Source organism: Protopterus annectens, chromosome 7.part0 (assembly GCF_019279795.1).
Source record: "Protopterus annectens isolate FY-2018-M chromosome 7.part0, PAN1.0, whole genome shotgun sequence".
NCBI classification, from domain to species: Eukaryota; Metazoa; Chordata; order Ceratodontiformes; family Protopteridae; genus Protopterus; species Protopterus annectens.
Window position 1 is genome coordinate 206043356 of NC_056739.1, and position 18485 is coordinate 206061840.

The window sequence follows — 18485 nt, forward strand, 5'->3', positions numbered from 1 at the left end:
CACAAGAAATACAGTTATTCACTTTTTCTGACATCCAGTTAAATACTGAGGCAAGAAAAACCAAAATATTCCCCAACGGGGTACTTAGCCAACTTTGATTCGGTCTGAAACTCTGGCTTCAGAAACTTTCAGAACGCCAACCTGCACTCGCAAAATTGCTTCTGCATCGGACCATGCGGCAAAAGACTGAGGATATGGCGTCGGTCATGCGCATTAGTACCCTGACGTGCTGACGTCAGTCTAATGCGCCCCGACCGACGTCAGCCATATACTTTGGTATTCGGGCCGACTGGACAGCGGACTACCCAATAGTTAGGACTGCAGCAATGTGGAATGAAGAACATCCACACTCACTACAATTCCAGTCTCACATAGACCTACCACGACAACAAACCAAACACATAAACACAAAAACATACTCGGAGGCTCTAAATAAAAATCTGCCTAAGCAGCAGAGACCTCCAAAGCAGACACCCAAGCAACCGCTACCCCAAAACAAAACACGTGCAACACATAGCTCACAAAGCCAGTGTGCCGAACAGTCACAGCCCTTAAGGCTAAACAACACACCTGATACACTTGTAATAGGTGACTCTATCGTCAGGCACACTGACGTCCCGCTCACCAGGCTGAACAAGGAGAAGGTCACGGTGAGCTGCCTGTCGGGCGCTAGGATCCGCCACATAACACAAGCACTCAGGTCACTCCAAGGCAAGTACAAATATGACTCAGTCATTGTCCATGCTGGTGTGAATGACCTGAGACGTACCTCCCTGGACTACATGAAGAGAGACATAGAGGAGCACTCTGAGCATGTAGCCCAGGCCAGTATGACCCTGACCTTGAGTAGCATCTTACCCTCACCAAGAATGATGCCACAATATGAAGACAAGATGATCAATTTCAACAATTGGCTTAAGTGTTGGTGTCATTCAAAGGGGACCCAATGCCTGTCAGCCTGGGATGACATGCTCGACAAGCCACGATGCCTCGCTAGGAACGGCTTGCACCTGTCACCCCTGGGCTTTCGGATATTGGCAAAGGCTCTTGCTACCCCCATAGTGCCTTTTTTAGGCAAGGCTCAAAAGACAAACCCACCTCCATAGGTATCACAAGGGATAAGAAACTAAGAGTAATGCTACTCAACGCCAGAAGTCTAAACCTCAAGGCCGCCTTTTCGAAACTCTCCTTAGCATGGAGAACATCGATATCTGTGCAGTAACAGAAACCTGGTTCAAGGCTCCCGAGAGCACCCCAGCACTACCAGGTTATACCTCATACCATGCTTTTCGCCCCAAAACTTGGACCAAACCACAAAAGGAGGGAGTATCAATATTTCAAAGATACCCACACCTCCAGGTTGGTGGCACAGCACGAAGCATCAGAGACTATCCATGTGCAACTAACTGTGGGTAAAACTGCCTTCCAGTTTATAGCCTGCTACAGACCACCCTCCCAAACACAGGAACCCCACTTGGCCTTCCTGAGAATACTGGAAAATATGAAGGTCTCTCCAAACACCATTATATTGGGTGACTTCAACTACCCAAACATAGACTGGGAGCATTACTCTAGCTCCAACACCCTAGCCCAAAGGTTCCTAGAATTTATAAACTCAAATGCTATGGAACAACTTGTTACCACTCCCACAAGAGGGGAAACATACTGGACCTGATCATCACCAACATGGGGACACTATGCTCCAGACCAGAAGTGTATCCCTCACTGGTAAGATCAGACCATAAACTAATCTCACTGGATATTCACATCCCGACCCCACCCCTGCCCAGAAAACCACAGTGAAAAACTTCTCTAAAGCAAATTTCACGACTCAAAACCGGCGAAATCCTTCAAAGCCCCAGGCCTGTGGAAAATCTGCCCAGACCAGAATCCTTTATAACGCATTCTATGAACACCTTCAGGAATGCATGGATCATGCAATCCCAAATAAAACCAAGACCCAATCCTCCAAAGGCAGGCGTCCTGTCTGGTGGACCCCAACCATAAACAAACTATACAATAGAAGGAGGAAGCTACTACATGATAGAGCAAAATCCCAAAAGGAAGGCATCTCTGATCAGTATTAGCAAAAACTACGGGCACTCATAAAATCGTCTAAGGCCAGCTTCGAGAGAAAAATTGCACAGGACACTAAGGATAATCACAAGGCTTTCTTTAGTTATGTTAGCAACCTGGGTGGGAATTCCCAGATATGCTCAGAATTAGTCCAAAATGACAAAAAATACACCGAGCCCACAGACATTGCCAACATCCTAGCTGACAGGTTCAGTGCAAACTTCTCCCTCCTCTCCCCACCAAAAGGGCAAATATCTATCCCAACAGAGTGCTGCCCCCCCTGACATCTCAGATGCTCAGGTAAGAGCCGCCCTCTCCAAAGCAAAAAACACAGCATCAATGGGACCAGATGGTGTCCCAGGCTGCGTCCTACATGAACTCCAAGAAGAGTTAACCCAAACATAAAACTACTGTTCAATCTTAGCCTTACTACAGGATATGTACCCAAAGAGTGGCGTACAGCAACAGTGGTCCCTCTCCACAAAGGTGGTGCCTCAACGGATCCTGGAAACTATCGCCCTATAAGCCTGACTAGCTTGCTCTGCAAAGCTATGGAAAGGATCATCATGGACCTCATAAATAAAGATATTGGGGACCTACAGACACTGGATCCTACCCAGTTTGGCTTTGTTAAGGGCAGATCCTGCCTCTTAAACCTGGTCGATTTCTTTGAAACCATCACCAAGGCCATTGACTAGGGGAAGGTGGTCCACACAGCCTACCTGGACCTCGCAAAAGCCTTCGATACAATACCCCACTCAGGCATTATACATAAGCTCACCAGCTTAAATATAAACCCCTATGTCACTAGATGGGTTGCAAACTGGCTCAAGGACAGAACCCACATGGTTAGAATTGCTGGAGCCATGTCAGACTCCAAACCAGTTACAAGTGGCATCCCACAAGGCTCAGTCCTGGGACCTCTCTTGTTCGGTATATATTTCACGGCGGTACAGGCCAACACGGAAGGACTGTGGCTGACCAAGTTCGCAGATGACTGCAAACTGGGCGCCATAATCAACTCTCCAGCCGACACAAGCATCCTCCAAAAGGGCCTCATAGAAACAGACAACTGGTGCCAGAGCCATGGCCTCAAGCTAAACTCCAAAAAGTGTATAGTGATCCCCTTTGGCAAAAACAAAGTGCCCACAAATTACCACATAGGTGGTAATCCATTAAGTACAGAAGAAGTCATTAGGGACCTGGGGACCCAAGTTGATAGCAATCTCTCATTTGACAACCACGTGGCCAAAGTGGTTAGAAAAACATTTTATATAGCCCACCTAATCATGAAGGGATTCACATCTAGATCAGGGAGGTCATCGCCTCTTTACTCATCCCTCATCAGGCCCATAATTGAGTACAATGCCCTTTTGGGAGGTACCTTACCAGAGACCTGCAGCAACTGGAAAGACCCCAAGCGTACCTCACCAAGAGGATCAAAGTGCTCAAACAGATGCCATATGCTGCCGGTTAAAGAAACTCCAGCTCTACTCAGTGGCATACCGCCTGCTCAGAGGCGATCTGTGCCTGACGTATAAAGCCATGTCCAACCCGGAATTAATGGACATGCTGCACCTCAGAAAATCCAAATCCCATCGAGCTACTGGCTCGAGACTTGAACCTCAGCACTGAAATAAATAGGACATGCTGGAGGGACAGATTCATAACCCAGAGGCTCCCTTCACTCTGGAATAAAATCCCAGTCCAGGTTAGGCAGAGTCCCACATTGACTCTCTTCAAGAGGAATCTTGATGAGTGGATGGGAGATCGTAGGTTTACCCCGGCTATCACTTCTGTGTCACTGTTAGACAGAGGCACAGTATACTAACCTCAAAAAAAGGCATAGCAAAATTAATTTATAATGGGTGGCGAAAGCCAAACACACTCTGGCTAGGCTTATAAATGCCCTAGGGCAGATAGCCTAGTATGAACCTATGAACCTATTATAAAGTATCCCTCCCCCACTCCTGCTGACAGAACTGTACAAATTACTAAGTAAAAACTCTGAAACGAAAGATCATCGGTTGACATCACATCTCCATAATGGCCCATTCTGGATTATTAATAAATTAGAACCTTTCATTCTTCTTGTCTTCTGGCTTTAAACAGTAGCTCAAAACAAACACCCCTGAAAACGATGTGAACTGTTTTAGTTAAAGCAATTGAGAGAGCTTTTCCAAGCTACAGCCAAGTGTGTTGTGGTGCTATAAGTAAAAGTTATAGAAATAAAGTTGCTTACTTACGTTCAGTTTCTGTTACAGAGCTGCTGGATGTGATGGTACTCATGGAGGAACTTCCTGGGAATGGTGGGAAAGCACCAGACAGTGCTGCTGAATGGGTAACCCAGGCAGCAGGATCAATGGGTCGGACAGGTTCATCTGCATGAGGAGAGAGAACACACAAAGAAATAATTTAAAAAGGTGTGCTACAAATCACTGAATCTAACAGAAATAAAATGTACAGACAGATAAACACACAATGGTATGCATTTTCAAGCAAATCCATAAAAAAAAAGTTTAAAATAATGAGTGTCTTGTTATTCAGCCTTCAAGATGTAATACAATATTGATAAAACCACGAGTAAATTTAAACCTACATTCTGTCAAATGAAGCCAAGTCTATCAATTTGAACATAAAAACTCATCTAAAACCCTTTACAGTTAAATGTATTTAATGCAATAAGACACAGTAATGACTATTATTGTGTAATATAATTCCTGTTGAGCAAAACACAAGACAAAGCTGACTGCTTTGATCTCCCAGAAGTTATTACATGAGTATGAAGTGCTTTACTGTTATTAGAAATCATTAACATTTTTGTGGCACAGCCAGGTAGGCAGTAATGTTACTATTCAGTATCAGCGCTACTAAATTTCACAAGCCAGTTAACATTCTTAAAAGTGCACAGCCATCACACAATTTGTAAGACAGGTCTGCAATGAGTGCCACACAAACTTAACCACAACAGAAAAATATAACCTGTTAATTTTTTTCTGACATTTTATGAATTAAATCATTTTAGAAAAGCAAGCATCACCAAGTGAATACAGGTGCTGGTTTAAACAACTCAGCAGTTAGAGCTCCAAATGTAAAAGACGTACCAGACACTACTTCATAGTACAGACTTGCTACTGACTCTACAAAGCTTGGGGCAGTGGGGCTCCCAACATTCTTACCATTAGTATAGCTCATTAGGTTCTTGAATGTGTCTGTTCTATGTAAAACTGCTTTCAAAACAAGGCCATAATTGGAAATACTGTGATTTACAGTTCATCAGGCATAAATTACAGCATTTCTCAAGCTACCATTTTATTACAAAAACAGTACATTTACTTCCACAACCTCCTCGAATTCATCCAAGCAATCGACCTGGTGCTGGAATGTTTCTTGCATGCCTACTATTGCTAAACACCTAGGCTGACTGTCAAACTCTTAAGTTGAGGCTCATGTAAGAGAACACTCCAGTGCTCATTAGTTAGCTCTTACAAACAGCATTAAATGCTACAGTAACTTTAAAAGTAAATTACAGTTCCCATCCCCTCCACCAACTGTCTAACACTGGCAAAAGTTTGCTTGCAGAACACATGAAAATTGCTTAGAACATAACACTTATTCATAGCTGTTGTTTTGAGCACGACATTTTGCTTTTAAAAGGCAGGACTGTAACAAATATACTCCTCCTCTAACACATGCCAAGCAACTTTCTAATATGGGAAATTAACTACTTTCATTTGATGTGTGGAGCAAAGCTCTCAGGATATGCACTGACAAGAAGTGTTTTTATAAAATGTAAAGGGTAGGCTTTCTGGCTATGTAAAAATGTACTGCCAATGCTAGGTTTTCGACATAAATTCATGGTTACGTGTAAACTGTGTGCATATTTTAATTGTAAAGAACAATCCTACAAAGTTAGGATTTAGATTTAAACACAAATTAGCTTAAATACAACAACCACCAAGCCATCAAGGTACTGGGGAAAACAAAACGGTAATATATATTTGGTTTCCCTATTATTGGTCAATTTTAGGGAATACTGACCTCTGTGTTATAGACGCACTTTTGATCAACAATGCAAGTGGTCGATAGTTGTTTGGCAAGATCAAGCAATCACTGGGATTTGGAAATATATAAGTTAATAAGTTTGCATGTTCTGAGGATTAGTCTGAGAATATGCATAGTAGCGTGTCAATATTTGAGATGTCAACATAGCACACGTTCAACGATTGCTACATACATACAGTTTTAAAATACATATAATACACACAAAAACTACTGGAAATACAAAACATTATATTAGCATAAAGGTCTGTTATAATATGAACTACTGGATACAGAAAAAAAAAGAGGACGCAAAGCTTTCAAAACATTGATCACAGTCAACATCTCTCTAGCATTTATGAACTTCTGTCCATCTAAAGAGGTTCACAGAGGTTGCATGTTTAAGCCTTTGGAAACCACACCCACGTCAACTTTGATTCATCTGTAGCTACTGAATGTATGGGGGTTGGAAGAGAGAATAGGAAACCTAGACTGCAAGAGGTCTGGTCTAAATGTCAAAAAATCTCCCTTTTACAAATCACAGAAATGGAATCTGAAAGGGCAAAGGGTATAGATGCTTAATCCAGACTGAGCTGAAGCACCATTGTATTTTCCTCATGTGGAGTCTGACCAGGGGAAGCACGAAAACAACATGCCATCTATCCCAAAATCCTGAGAAATTCCCTTGTAGATGCACATTTTTGAACAAAATCATGCTGGAACATTTTTACTTTGGAGTAAGAAAAGCTCTTCCCTAGGGTAGAATCCAATAAACATCACAGAATACAATTCTGTGGGCTGGTGTGAGAGAACATTTTTGAAGGTCGAGTTGAAAGCCCAGACTGAGAAGATGATTCTAGACAGTTTGTAAAGATTCCTGACACCTAGAAAAAAAGAGTATACAAAGCAGACAATTATCCAAATAAAGAACTATGTAAATGTCTTGAAGCCTGCAATAAGAAATGATTGAAGCAAGACACGTTTTGAATACTATTGGTGCAGTGGAAAGTCCAAAGGATAAGGCAGAGAATTGATAATGTAGCACAGACGCAACAAACCTTAAAAAATGCCTGAATTGACCACCAATGGGAATGTAATAAGCAGCTTTTAAATCTAGCATTACCATGAAGGCTCCAGGTGGGATGAGAGGAGAACATAAAAAGGACTGAAGGGATAACATTTTGAGCTTGGGGATCTTGACAAAAAAGATCTAGAAAGGAAGGGTCCAGTACAGGCTTCCAGGAGCTGTCCCTTTTTGGTACCCAGCAAGTCCTTGAATAAAAACCTCTACCCAAGTAGCAGAGAGGTAGAGGTTCTATAACTTCCTCGGACCAGCATCAGGGGCAAAATGGAAAAGACAGAACATGGTTCACTGGGCAAAAAGAAATCCCCTAAAAAGTGGGGAGAGATGCTGCAAAGTATAATCCTGTTGAACTGCCTTTAAAGCCCAGGCAGATGGTCTTGGTGACTCGGGGGCTGTCCTTGGCTTTTCTACAGTTTTTCCTTTACTTTAGAGCCTTTTAGTCATTGCTTATTAAAATTCTGTCTGCTGGCTCCTTGCTGCTCAAATGGCTTATTTTAAAAGGGAGCTGAGGCGGAGGAGACATTTTTATTTCCTTTAAAAATGGAGGATTGAAAAAGTACAGTTTTGTACCTACCATAAATGTAGATGTTCGAGTGCTAATACAGCTGCAGTCATAACAGATGGGTTCTCCTGCCGTCAGGCAGGTCCTCGGTCGGCCGAATTCCAAAGTCTAGGTCCGGCGTCGGTTGTCGTCGCTTCTTCCCTGACGTCAGTGCGACAGGGGTATAAAAGAACCAGCCAATGCCATTTTCTTCAGTTTTTCTTGCCCCAGATGTCAGGTGCCCCCAGAAAGAAGGCAATACATAAAATTATGTAATAATGCAATGCAATATAATCAAAGACCAGTAGTTGCAAGCAAATACACCATAAAAGAAGACCCCTAGAGGGGAAGGAGGGAGGGAAACCTGGACTGCAGCTGTATTAGCACTCGAACATCTACATTTATGGTAGGTACAAAACTGTACTATGTTCATCGTGCATACAGCTGCAGTCATAACAGATGGGTAGAATCCCACAGTTAAGAAAGGGGTGGTAGGCACTAGGTGGAGCTAGGAGGAGCCAAAATGCCCTGCAAGACTGCAGTGGCAAAGCCTGCTCTAGATTTGGAGTATAATGGTAGGTTGTAGTGCTTAGAGAAGGTATGCACAGAACTCCAAGTGGCTGCTTCTAAAATATCCTTGGTAGGAACTCCTCTGAGGAAGGCTGCAGAGGTGGCTGTGGCCCTGGTAGAATGAGTTCTAATGCCTGTAGGTACAGTTTTGCCATGAAAGGAATAGCAAAAGCGTATGCAGTGGGCTATCCATTTTGAGATTGTCTGTTTGGATATTGACTTTCCTTGAGCTCCTACCGCATAGGCCACAAAAAGCTGTTCTGATTTTCTGAAAGGCTTTGTTCTATCCAAATAATAACGCAGTTGTCTGTGGATGTCCAAGGAATGCAGTAATCTCTCCCCTTTGTTTTGAGGATTAGGATAAAAAGTAGGTAAATGTATGGCCCGATTTAAAGCTACCCTGGATACCACTTTAGGCATAAAGGACGGGTTGGTACGTAATGAAACTCTGTCCTGATGGAAGATGATAAAAGGCTGGACAGCCATAAGAGCCTGTAGTTCTGAAACTCTACAAGCTGAAGTGATAGCCAGAAGGAAAGCTGTTTTCCAGGACAAATATTGTAAATCTGATGAGGCAGCTGGCTCAAAAGGAGGCAAAGTCAGTTTTTCCAGAATGAAATTAAGATCCCAAGCAGGTATTGGTTGTTTTCTTGGAGGTCTTAAATTCTTATCCCCTCTGAGGAACTGTCTTAATAGAGGGTGAGAGAATAAAGGTGGATCAGTGTTGTATTCTGCAGAAATGGCAGAGGCATGGATTTTGATGGAGGAGAACGAAAGTCCACAGCTTAGCAGTTCAGCCAAATATTGTAGTATTTGAGGTAAATTCAGTTTTCCAGGGCACTGGCCCTTTTTCTCATTCCAAACACAAAAACGTTTCCATTTTGCAGAGTAAGCTTTTCTAGTTGATGGCCTTCTGGCCTCCAAAATGACATCCTGCACCTCCTTGGAGAGCAGAGCCTGCTGCGATGCTAAGGAATCTTCCATGCAGCTAGATTGAGTGTTTTCAGATGACTGTGAAGAGTTTTGAAGCTGTGCTGAGTCAGAAGAAGAGGCATTAGAGGCAGGGTCCATGGTGGGGAATGCGTCACGCTCCTCAGGAGTGGGTACCAGTGTTGCCTTGGCCAGTCTGGAGCAATGAGGATCATCTTTGGTCTGTCTGCTCTGGTCTTCAATAGGACTTTGGGCAGCAGAGGAAGAGGTGGGAAGGCATAAACTGTCATTGATGTCCAACTGAAAGAGAGAGCGTCCACTCTCCAGGCCTTTGGATGGAGGATCCTTGAGCAGAATTTTCTCAATTGATGATTTTTGTGGGAGGCAAAGAGATCTGGCCTTCCCCATTCTTGGATTATTTCTGTAAAAACTTTTGGATGCAACTTCCATTCGTGTGGATCTGTCATATTCCTGCTTAGGTTGTCTGCCAGCGTGTTTTCCTTGCCTGGCAAGTACTGTGCTTGTAGCTCCATTTGTAAGTCCATGGCCATGTTCCAAAGTGACATGGCCAGTCTGCATAGGGGATAAGAATGTGTTCCTCCCTGCTTGTTTATGTACCACATAACTGTGGTGTTGTCTGTTCTTATCAATAGCTGACCTGGTTGTAGAAGGTCCTTGAAAGCTGTAATAGCATTTATCACTGCCAGCATTTCTTTTTGATTGATGTGAATGTGCTTTTCTTTTTGGGTCCATTTGCCCTGAATGCACCGGTCTGTCATGTGCGCCCCCCAGGCGTAGTCCGAGGCGTCTGTTGTGATGACTTGATTTGCTTGAGGCTTGCTGAATGGAAGACCTGTGTTTGTTTGGCATGCTTGAGCCCACCACAGAAATTCCTTTTGCAGACATGGAATTAGTGGTATTATTGTTTCCAAACTGTGGCTGTGTTGAGACCATATGTTTTTAGGTACCATTGTAGTTTTCTCATATGCAGCTTTGCACATGGGATTAGTAAGATGCAAGATGCCATGAATCCCAGAGCCTGCAGGATTTTCCTTGCAGTCAGCCTGGTGCAATTTGCCAGTGTTCTGAAGTATTGAATTAGTTGCCCCTGCTTTTCTGGCGTGAGGTAGGCCATCTGGGTGTTTGTGTCCAAATTGGCACCCAGGAAAATTATCTTCCGAGAGGGTATTAGTCTTGATTTCTCTTTGTTGACTGTGTATCCTAGAGAGTTTAATAACATTATTACATAAGCCAGATGTTTCAGAAGAATGTGCTTGCTGTCCGCTTGGATCAGGCAGTCGTCCAAATAAGGGTATACTTGTATCCCTTGAAGTCTGCAGTAGGCAATTACTGATGCCAGGCATTTCGTGAATACTCTGGGCGCAGTAGATAAACCAAAGGGCAATGCAGAGAATTGATAATGGGTTGAACCTGCAAGAAATCTGAGGTATCTTCTGCAATTTTGTCTGATTGGGACATGCAGGTATGCCTCCTTGAGGTCCAATGTTACCAGCCAAGACTCCTTGCCCAGCATGGGAAGAAGTTGCTGTAGAGTGAGCATCTTGAATTTTGGTATGAGTAGGAATGTGTTTAGGATGGAAAGATCCAAAATAGGTCTCCAATCTTTTCCCTTCCTTGGCACCAGAAATAACCTGGAATAAAAACCTTGACCTTGTTCATGTGTAGGTACCTCTTGAATAGCTTTCATGTTTATAAGATCTGAAATTTGCTTTTGTGCCTCTGCCCTTTGATTGTGTGGCAGGTTTGGCATGCCTTTCATTTTTGGAAGGGTATGAAAATGGAATTTGTAGCCTCTGTTTATAATGTTCAGGATCCATGCCAATTGTTTTGAGAATAGTGCCAGCTTTCCTCCTAAGGGGGCTGCCATTTGAGACCTGGTTGGCATGCAAAGGGGAAAGTCATTGGTTTTGCTTTCTGAAAGATTGCGAGTTGTCCTCACCACCTCTTTGTGTAGGAGCTTGCCATTGTCTGCCTCTGTACGAGCCTTGTGTTTGTCCCCTGCCCCTCGGGCGCCTGTATCTGCCTCTTTGGGGTCTGTCTGTGGCAGGAAAGGACCAGTTTTTGGAAGGCCAATTTCTACTAAAACGTGGGGGTTGAACCTGCAGAAATTCTTTCACAGTTTGCATTGATTTAGCCTTTTCCTCCATTTTCCGTAATACTTCCTCAGCATTTGCCCCAAATAGTACATCCTTTTGAAGAGGGGCGTCTAGTAATTTAGCTTTGACATGATCAGGCAAGGCTTGTTCCTTGAGACAGGCATGCCTATGTATGACTGAGCCTGTAATAGCAGCTCTACATGAGGCCTCTAGAGCATCAAAACCACATTGTAAGGTATGTTTACCCACTTGTTCTGCACTATGCATCAAATCCTGCAACTCCTTCATGTCTGGTTGTTCAGGTTGTGACATTTTACTTTTCAATTGAGATAACAGAAACTGTTGGTATTTTAGCATATGAAACTGACAGTTTAAGGCCCTCATGGATAAGGTAGCCGAGGTATATACCTTTTTTCCCCACCTTTCTAAGGATCTGGAATCTCTCGGAAGGCAATGGGTTTTGGCAATGGAGGCCTTAACTCCCTTGGGCCCCTGTGAGATGGTTTCTAGGTCAGCAGCATGGCTTTTGTATAGAAATTGGTGTGAGTCAGGAACCCTGTAGTACCTGTCAGGCTTAACTGGAGCTGGAGGAAGAGAGTCCGGGTTAAGGCAGGCCTCGAGTAAACATCATCTAGGATGTCCAGGACAGGAGGTATAGCCAGAGGCCTGTGCTGGGGTAACAAAAGAAATTCCCTGAGCCTTTTCTTGGAATCTGAATAATCCTGGCCTTCCCAGTGGAAGTGTTCCCTTAAGGTATGCAGAGTTTCACCAAATGAGTAATCCTCAGGGGGGGGGGGGTACAGAAGGAATAGATTCCTCTGCATCAGAGTCTTCAAAAGGGGAGTAAGACTGTTCCTGATAATCAGAGTGCTCTGAAATAATGGAGCCCTGATCAGAGGAGGGGGAATCTTCCTCCACTCTGGGTCTTTTGTCCGGAGGTGGCTGAGAACCTCTGATTAGAGTAATTAAATCCTCAGCCATTTTAAGCATCTGTTTCTTAGGCATGGGGCCTGGAGATGGGCCCTGTGTAGCTGGTCTCTTAGGGTGCATAGTAGCTTTAGACTTGGTGAAAGCCTTGATGGAGAAAGAAGAGGAAGGTCTGAAGACACCTTGAGTGGAGGTGGACCTGTCCAAATTCTGTGTTTCAACGCCAAGCGTGGCTTCGGTATCTGTAGTCAGGGTGTGGGCCGAGGAGCCTGCGACCTCGGGTACAGGAGACACCGCCAAAGATGTGTCGTCGGTAATCAGGGGCTGCGTAGGCGCCTCGCTGAGAACCGGACCACGTGTAGTTGGCTTTGGCGTGGTGTTGGTAGAGGCCGCGGACCTCGAGTGTCGGTCCTTGTCTTTGCGTTTTTTAGACAAAACCGGAGTCGGAGTATCCGACGACATAGTATAGTTAAATGCTTTTCCAAAATAATGCTGGGCGAACTCCGCCCGACGCTTAATAGTGCGTTTGTTGAATGTAGCACAAAAGCAACAGACCGAGACGTCGTGGTCTGAGCCTAAACAAGGTATACAGAGGGAATGGAAATCCTTATGCGATATTTGCTTCCCACAAGAAATACAATTAATAACTTTGTCTGACATCGGTCTGAGGCAAGAAAAAGTTTCCCCAACGGGGTACTTAGCTTTTAAGAAGACTTCGGTTCCAAATTTTTCGTAATCTCAGGAGCTGGCCGACCGGCACTTGCGAACTGCTTCTGCTTCGGGCACCGCGCGGCAAGAAAGACTGAAGAAAATGGCGTTGGCTGGTTCTTTTATACCCCTGTCGCACTGACGTCAGGGAAGAAGCGACAACCAACACCGGACCTAGACTTTGGAATTCGGCCGACCGAGGACCCGCCTGACGGCAGGAGAACCCATCTGTTATGACTGCAGCTGTATGCACGATGAACATCTCCAAATCCATTCTTGTACTAATTTCCCTTTTCATTACACTTCTTTAGCACCTCCGCTGCAGAAAGACCAATCCTTCAAACTTCAGCTTTATCATCTTCAGGGAGAATCTAAGAATGAAGCCATATTAGTTTTCTAACAGTGATCCATAAACAGCTGTAGAATTAGTATCACCATAAATCACATTTTAAAATGTGCTCAGTCACTTAAAGAAGCAGATGAGAGACACGTTCAAAGAAGCAGATGAGAGACACGTTCATTTTTTTTTTTACCTCAGAAGGAGGAAGGTTAATAATTGACTTCTACATATTCTCTAAAGAGAACAGTAAACTTTAGCACATGAGCTTAACAGCTTAAAATCCTGAAAGTCAAAGTACCAGAATACATTTTCTTCCCCAACTTATGCAATGCCTTCCTGTCCTTCTCAAAAGGAATGAGATAAGCAGCAGTAAAATGTTTTCAGAAGTTTTTTTGGATAAAGAAATCAAAGCTGGGTCAGCGTAATGACTAGAAAACTTTTTTTTTTAAACCAACAAATATTTTTACTGAATTATCACTTATGACATAGACAATCATACATTTATATAAATGAAGCAAACAACACTAACATTTTCAGATGCAAACATTACACATCACATATAATCTTCTATACAAACGCTGCCATTGAACATTACATAGCTCATTCAATTCATGCCTTCTCTTAAACCTCATTCTTCCTCCAAAACATTAAGCATGTACTGTTCCCACAATTTCCAGTTTTCTATGTAATTTGCTCCTACTCATTTCTAAAAATCCCACTTCCAGTTCTCTCTCTTTTACTATATTCCGTACTTCTAATACAGTTGATTTAGACTTTGATTTCCATTTTCTAGTAACTGCTTTTTTGGCAGCCACCAGAGTTAAACTCAGCAAGGCCTTACTATGTCTGGACAATTCCGATTCTGTTCAAAAAATAATTTCTTTAGTTAATTTGCTCACCCTGTATTTCTGTTAGAGTAGTCTGCCATCTCATTACACTCCCAAAAATATGCTGCCAATTACCTCTTTCTTCCCCCATCACACCTCCAACATTTGCAATCTTCCTGAGGAAAAATGATTTGGAGTTTGCATGGCGTATAAAAATACCTATGCAAACACTTCCAAGCAAAAATCCTACATCTTTTAGGCTTTGTTGCACATTTGGGAGCCATACATATATCCTCCCATTGTTTTTATGTGAATTGCTTAATCAGCCCCTGTTCCCAATGTTTTCTAACCTCCTCTGACTGATTCCTAAAGTTATCATGCAATATTTTATATACCCTACTATTTATCTCTTTTTTATTGACAGCTTCTGCTCTAGATCCCCTAGTCCTTTCTCTTTGCCTATACTCTGACATCAATCCTTGATAGGGAATGCAGCCTCTAGCTTGCAGTCTAAATGTATTCTTGGCCTCTTCCCATTCCATTACCCTTTGCCTCTCTAATTATTTGCTACCAATACCTTGGTTACTTTGCAGTCTTCTCCAGTAAATTCCAGCCCTCTCATCTATTTTCTGTACACCTAAATGCAGTCATAACCATCAGTAGAATCTCTCTATATTTTCTGCTACTCTATAAATGTAATTTTCTGCATGGCTATTGTTATTCTCCTTAAGGATCTGTATCTAAAATCCCAGTTGTTTCTTCAGCTTCCCCCCGTTTCATCACCATCGCTTTTCAATTTGAATTATACCTTTCTGCTTGTGCTACGTATAGCAGCCTTATCTGTGCATCTCTAAAATATCCCTTCAAATTAGGTAATCCTAAAACATCTTGTTCTATTGAAAGGATCAACTTATCCACCTGACTCTTGCCCTCTAACCCCCCACAAACAAAATCCTTCAACTTATTCATTGCTATCCGCAACGTCTCCTCTGCTTGATAAAAATATGCCTGACCTGTGTATAAAACTAAAAGAGACTAAAAGCATTTTCACTGCTTGTATCTGGCTATAAATATCCATAAAACAGAGCTTCCAGTGTCTCAGTAAGCAATAATGCCCTACAGGGTGTGGGTTAAAATGTAATTAACGCCCACCATGGGTGTTATGAGGGGCCTCTACACCCCTGGAAGGGCGACAATTGCACATTAACACACACACCGGAGGGCATTATTGTGCTTAAACAATTGGCTCTCTGTAAAACGATTGTTTCACTTTTAAGTACTGTATTATTATTTATTTACATATTTTTAATGTAAAATAGTTCCTCTGCCTAATGTTTCAAACTTGCTGTATTATATAGCAAGCACAAACCACTGCAACAGGCAAAGTCTGGTTCCCATTCCAATGAAGTCAACTGAGCGAATTAAACAGGCAAATGACCAGCACAGCATATAATGGGACACATTTATTAAGTAAAGAAAATATGAATAAAAATAAATGAAAGTGTAAGTGATTTTGCATAGTACATCCACCCTTCATCAGACATATCAAAACAATTAATTACTTTTTAAAATTACAGCATCCAGTCCTAACTAAAGATAAATTAAACTAGCTAGGCATCCCATAAGGAAGATCGAGTGTGTGCATACCAAATGCCAAAAGAACAAATAAATATGTATGTTTACAACAAATACAACACTAAGCATATAAAGCAATTGAAACTATGTTTAACATTATTGTAATATATTAACCTGCAACTCACATAAAACACTTGCAAACTTAAAAACTTAAAATATTAGAGTATGGCTCTTAGACTCACACATCTCACGGCACTAAGTCTTGTGAGAATACGCTTGCTTAAAAGTGTGGCTACACAACCAATACGTTATGGACTCTTAAGTAAACAAAATATAATGTAAATAAATGTATATCAACTTAAAAAAAAAACAAATAAAAGCATAACCCTATCCTAAAAACATATAATAGAGACACAAAAAGTACAGTTGTGTACACTTACCATAAATGTAGATGTCGAGAGTATTCACTGTTGCAGTCATTACATTTGGGTAATCTGCTGGCAGGTTGCCCTCAAGTCGGCCTGAATTCCAAAGTCTTGGGTCCTGCGTCGGTTGCTGTCTTCTCTTCCATGATGTCAGGGGTATAAAACATGCAGCCGACACCATTTTCTTTAGTTTTTCTTGCCCCCGATGTCAGGTGCCCCAAAAAGCTAGCAAAATTATATATATATATATATATATATATATAGATATATAGATATATAGATATATATATATATATGTAAATATACATGCATCAATATAAACTTTACCTTCATCTACAAGCAAATACACCACGTAGGTTGTAGAAGATACAGAAGGAAAGATAAACTTCAGAATGACAGGGGGATGGCGGGAGGGTAACCTGGACTGCAACAGTGAATACACTCGAACATCTACATTTATGGTAAGTGTACACAACTGTACTATGTTCTTCGTGTTTCACTGTTGCAGTCATTACATTTGGGTAGAATCCCAAAGCTATGGTTGGGAGGCTGGGGCTAAACAGCATTAGATGCGGCTATAAGGCCCTGCAGCACTGCAGTGGCAAAGCCTGCCCTGGACTTAGAGAGGCAAATGGTAATACTTTGTAATGGTGTGAACAGAGCTCCAAGTAGCAGCCTCTAGAATGTCTTTGGTTGGTACTCCTCTGTGAAAGGCTGCTGAAGTAGCTGCAGCTCTGTTGGAATGAGACCTAATGCCCTTGGGCACAGGTTTACCATGGTGTAAGTAGCAGAAACGGATGCAGTGGCTTATCCACTTTGAAATTGTCTTCTTTGAAATAGCCTTTCCTTCTGATCCTGAGGCATATGACACTAGTAATTGCTCAGTTTTTCTTAGAGCTTTTGTCCTGCTCAAGTAGAATCTTAGCTGTTTGTGTACGTCCAAGGAATGCAGAATTCTCTCCCCCTTGTTCTGCGGATTTGGATAAAAAGTTGGCAGATGAATTGATTGGTTAAGAGCCACACTGGAACTTAGGCATAAAAGTAGGATTTGTCTTCCGCGACACCCTGCCTGGGTAAAATATGATAAAAGGCTCTACAGCCATGAGGGCCTGCAGCTCTGAAACTCTTCTTGCTGAAGTAATTGCTAGCAGCAGAGCTGTTTTCCATTATAAGAACTTTAGATCAGCGGTAGCAGCTGGTTCAAATGGAGGTAGGGTGAGCTAGCGGTAGCAGCTGGTTCAAATGGAGGTAGGGTGAGCTTTTCCAACACATAATCGAGGTCCCATGCAGGTAATGGTGATCTTCTAGGAGGCCTTAAAATTTTGGCTCCTCTAAGACACTGCTTTAGTAAAGGATGAGAAAAGATTGGTGGCTCTGTATTGTAATGAGCCGAAATGGCAGAGGCATGAATTTTGATTGATGAGAAAGATGGGCCTTTGTCGAGCATCTCAGTTAAGTACTGTAATATCTGAGGAATATTTGGTTCTGCTGTATCAGTTCCTTGTGCTTGATTCCAAGCATAGACTCTGTTCCATTTGTCAGCATACGATTTTCTAGTACTAGGCCTTCTGGCTTCCAAAATGACATCCATCACAGCTTTACTGAGAGGTGTTGTTTGTATGACTACATGATTAGCCATGCTGCCAGGTTCAGAGTCTGTAGTTGACTGTGCAGGATCTGATTGTTTTGCTGGGACAGTAGCTGTGGTATTTGAGGCAAGGTCCAAGCTGGGTATTGAGCCAAGTTCCTTAGAATTGGATACCAGTATTGGCGTGGCCAGTCTGGGGCAATTAATATCATCTTTGGCTTCTCTTGTCTGACTTTTAAGAGGACCTTGGGTAGAACAGGCAGAGGAGGAAAGGCATAAACGGATAGGTTTTTCCAACTGAAGGATAGGGCGTCCACTTTCCATGCTTGTCTGTGATAAGTCCTTGTGCAGAATCTTTTCAATTGATAATTTTGAGAACAGGCAAATAGATCTACGTCTGGGCTCCCCCACTTCTCTGTTATCATGCTGAAGACTTGTGGATTTAGGTTCCACTCATGAGGATCGATAAGGTTTCTGCTTAAATCGTCTGCCAGAGTGTTTTGTTTTCCTGGCAGGAATTGAGCTTGAAGATGTATTTGGTAGGTCAAAGCTGTGTCCCACAGTGCCATGGCTAATCTGCAAAGGGGGTATGAGTGTGTGTCCCCCTTGCTTGTTTATATACCACATGACTGTGGTGTTGTCCGTCTTTATCAGTAGTTGTCCTGGATGAAGTAAGTCCTTGAGGGCTGTTAGGGCATTTTGAACAGCTAGCATCTCTTTCTGGTTGATATGAAGA

At 42.6% G+C, this 18485-nt stretch overlaps 1 protein-coding gene across 1 annotated transcript in view; it reads right to left on the reverse strand.

Moving 5' to 3' along the window:
- Positions 1-18485, reverse strand: part of DVL2 (dishevelled segment polarity protein 2) — a 1986500-nt gene that overhangs the window by 422497 nt on the left and 1545518 nt on the right. Inside the window, exon 11 of the mRNA XM_044076705.1 lies at positions 4323-4457. Within this exon, the coding sequence (XP_043932640.1) occupies positions 4323-4457 (135 nt within the window). The remainder of the gene's footprint in view (positions 1-4322; positions 4458-18485) is intronic.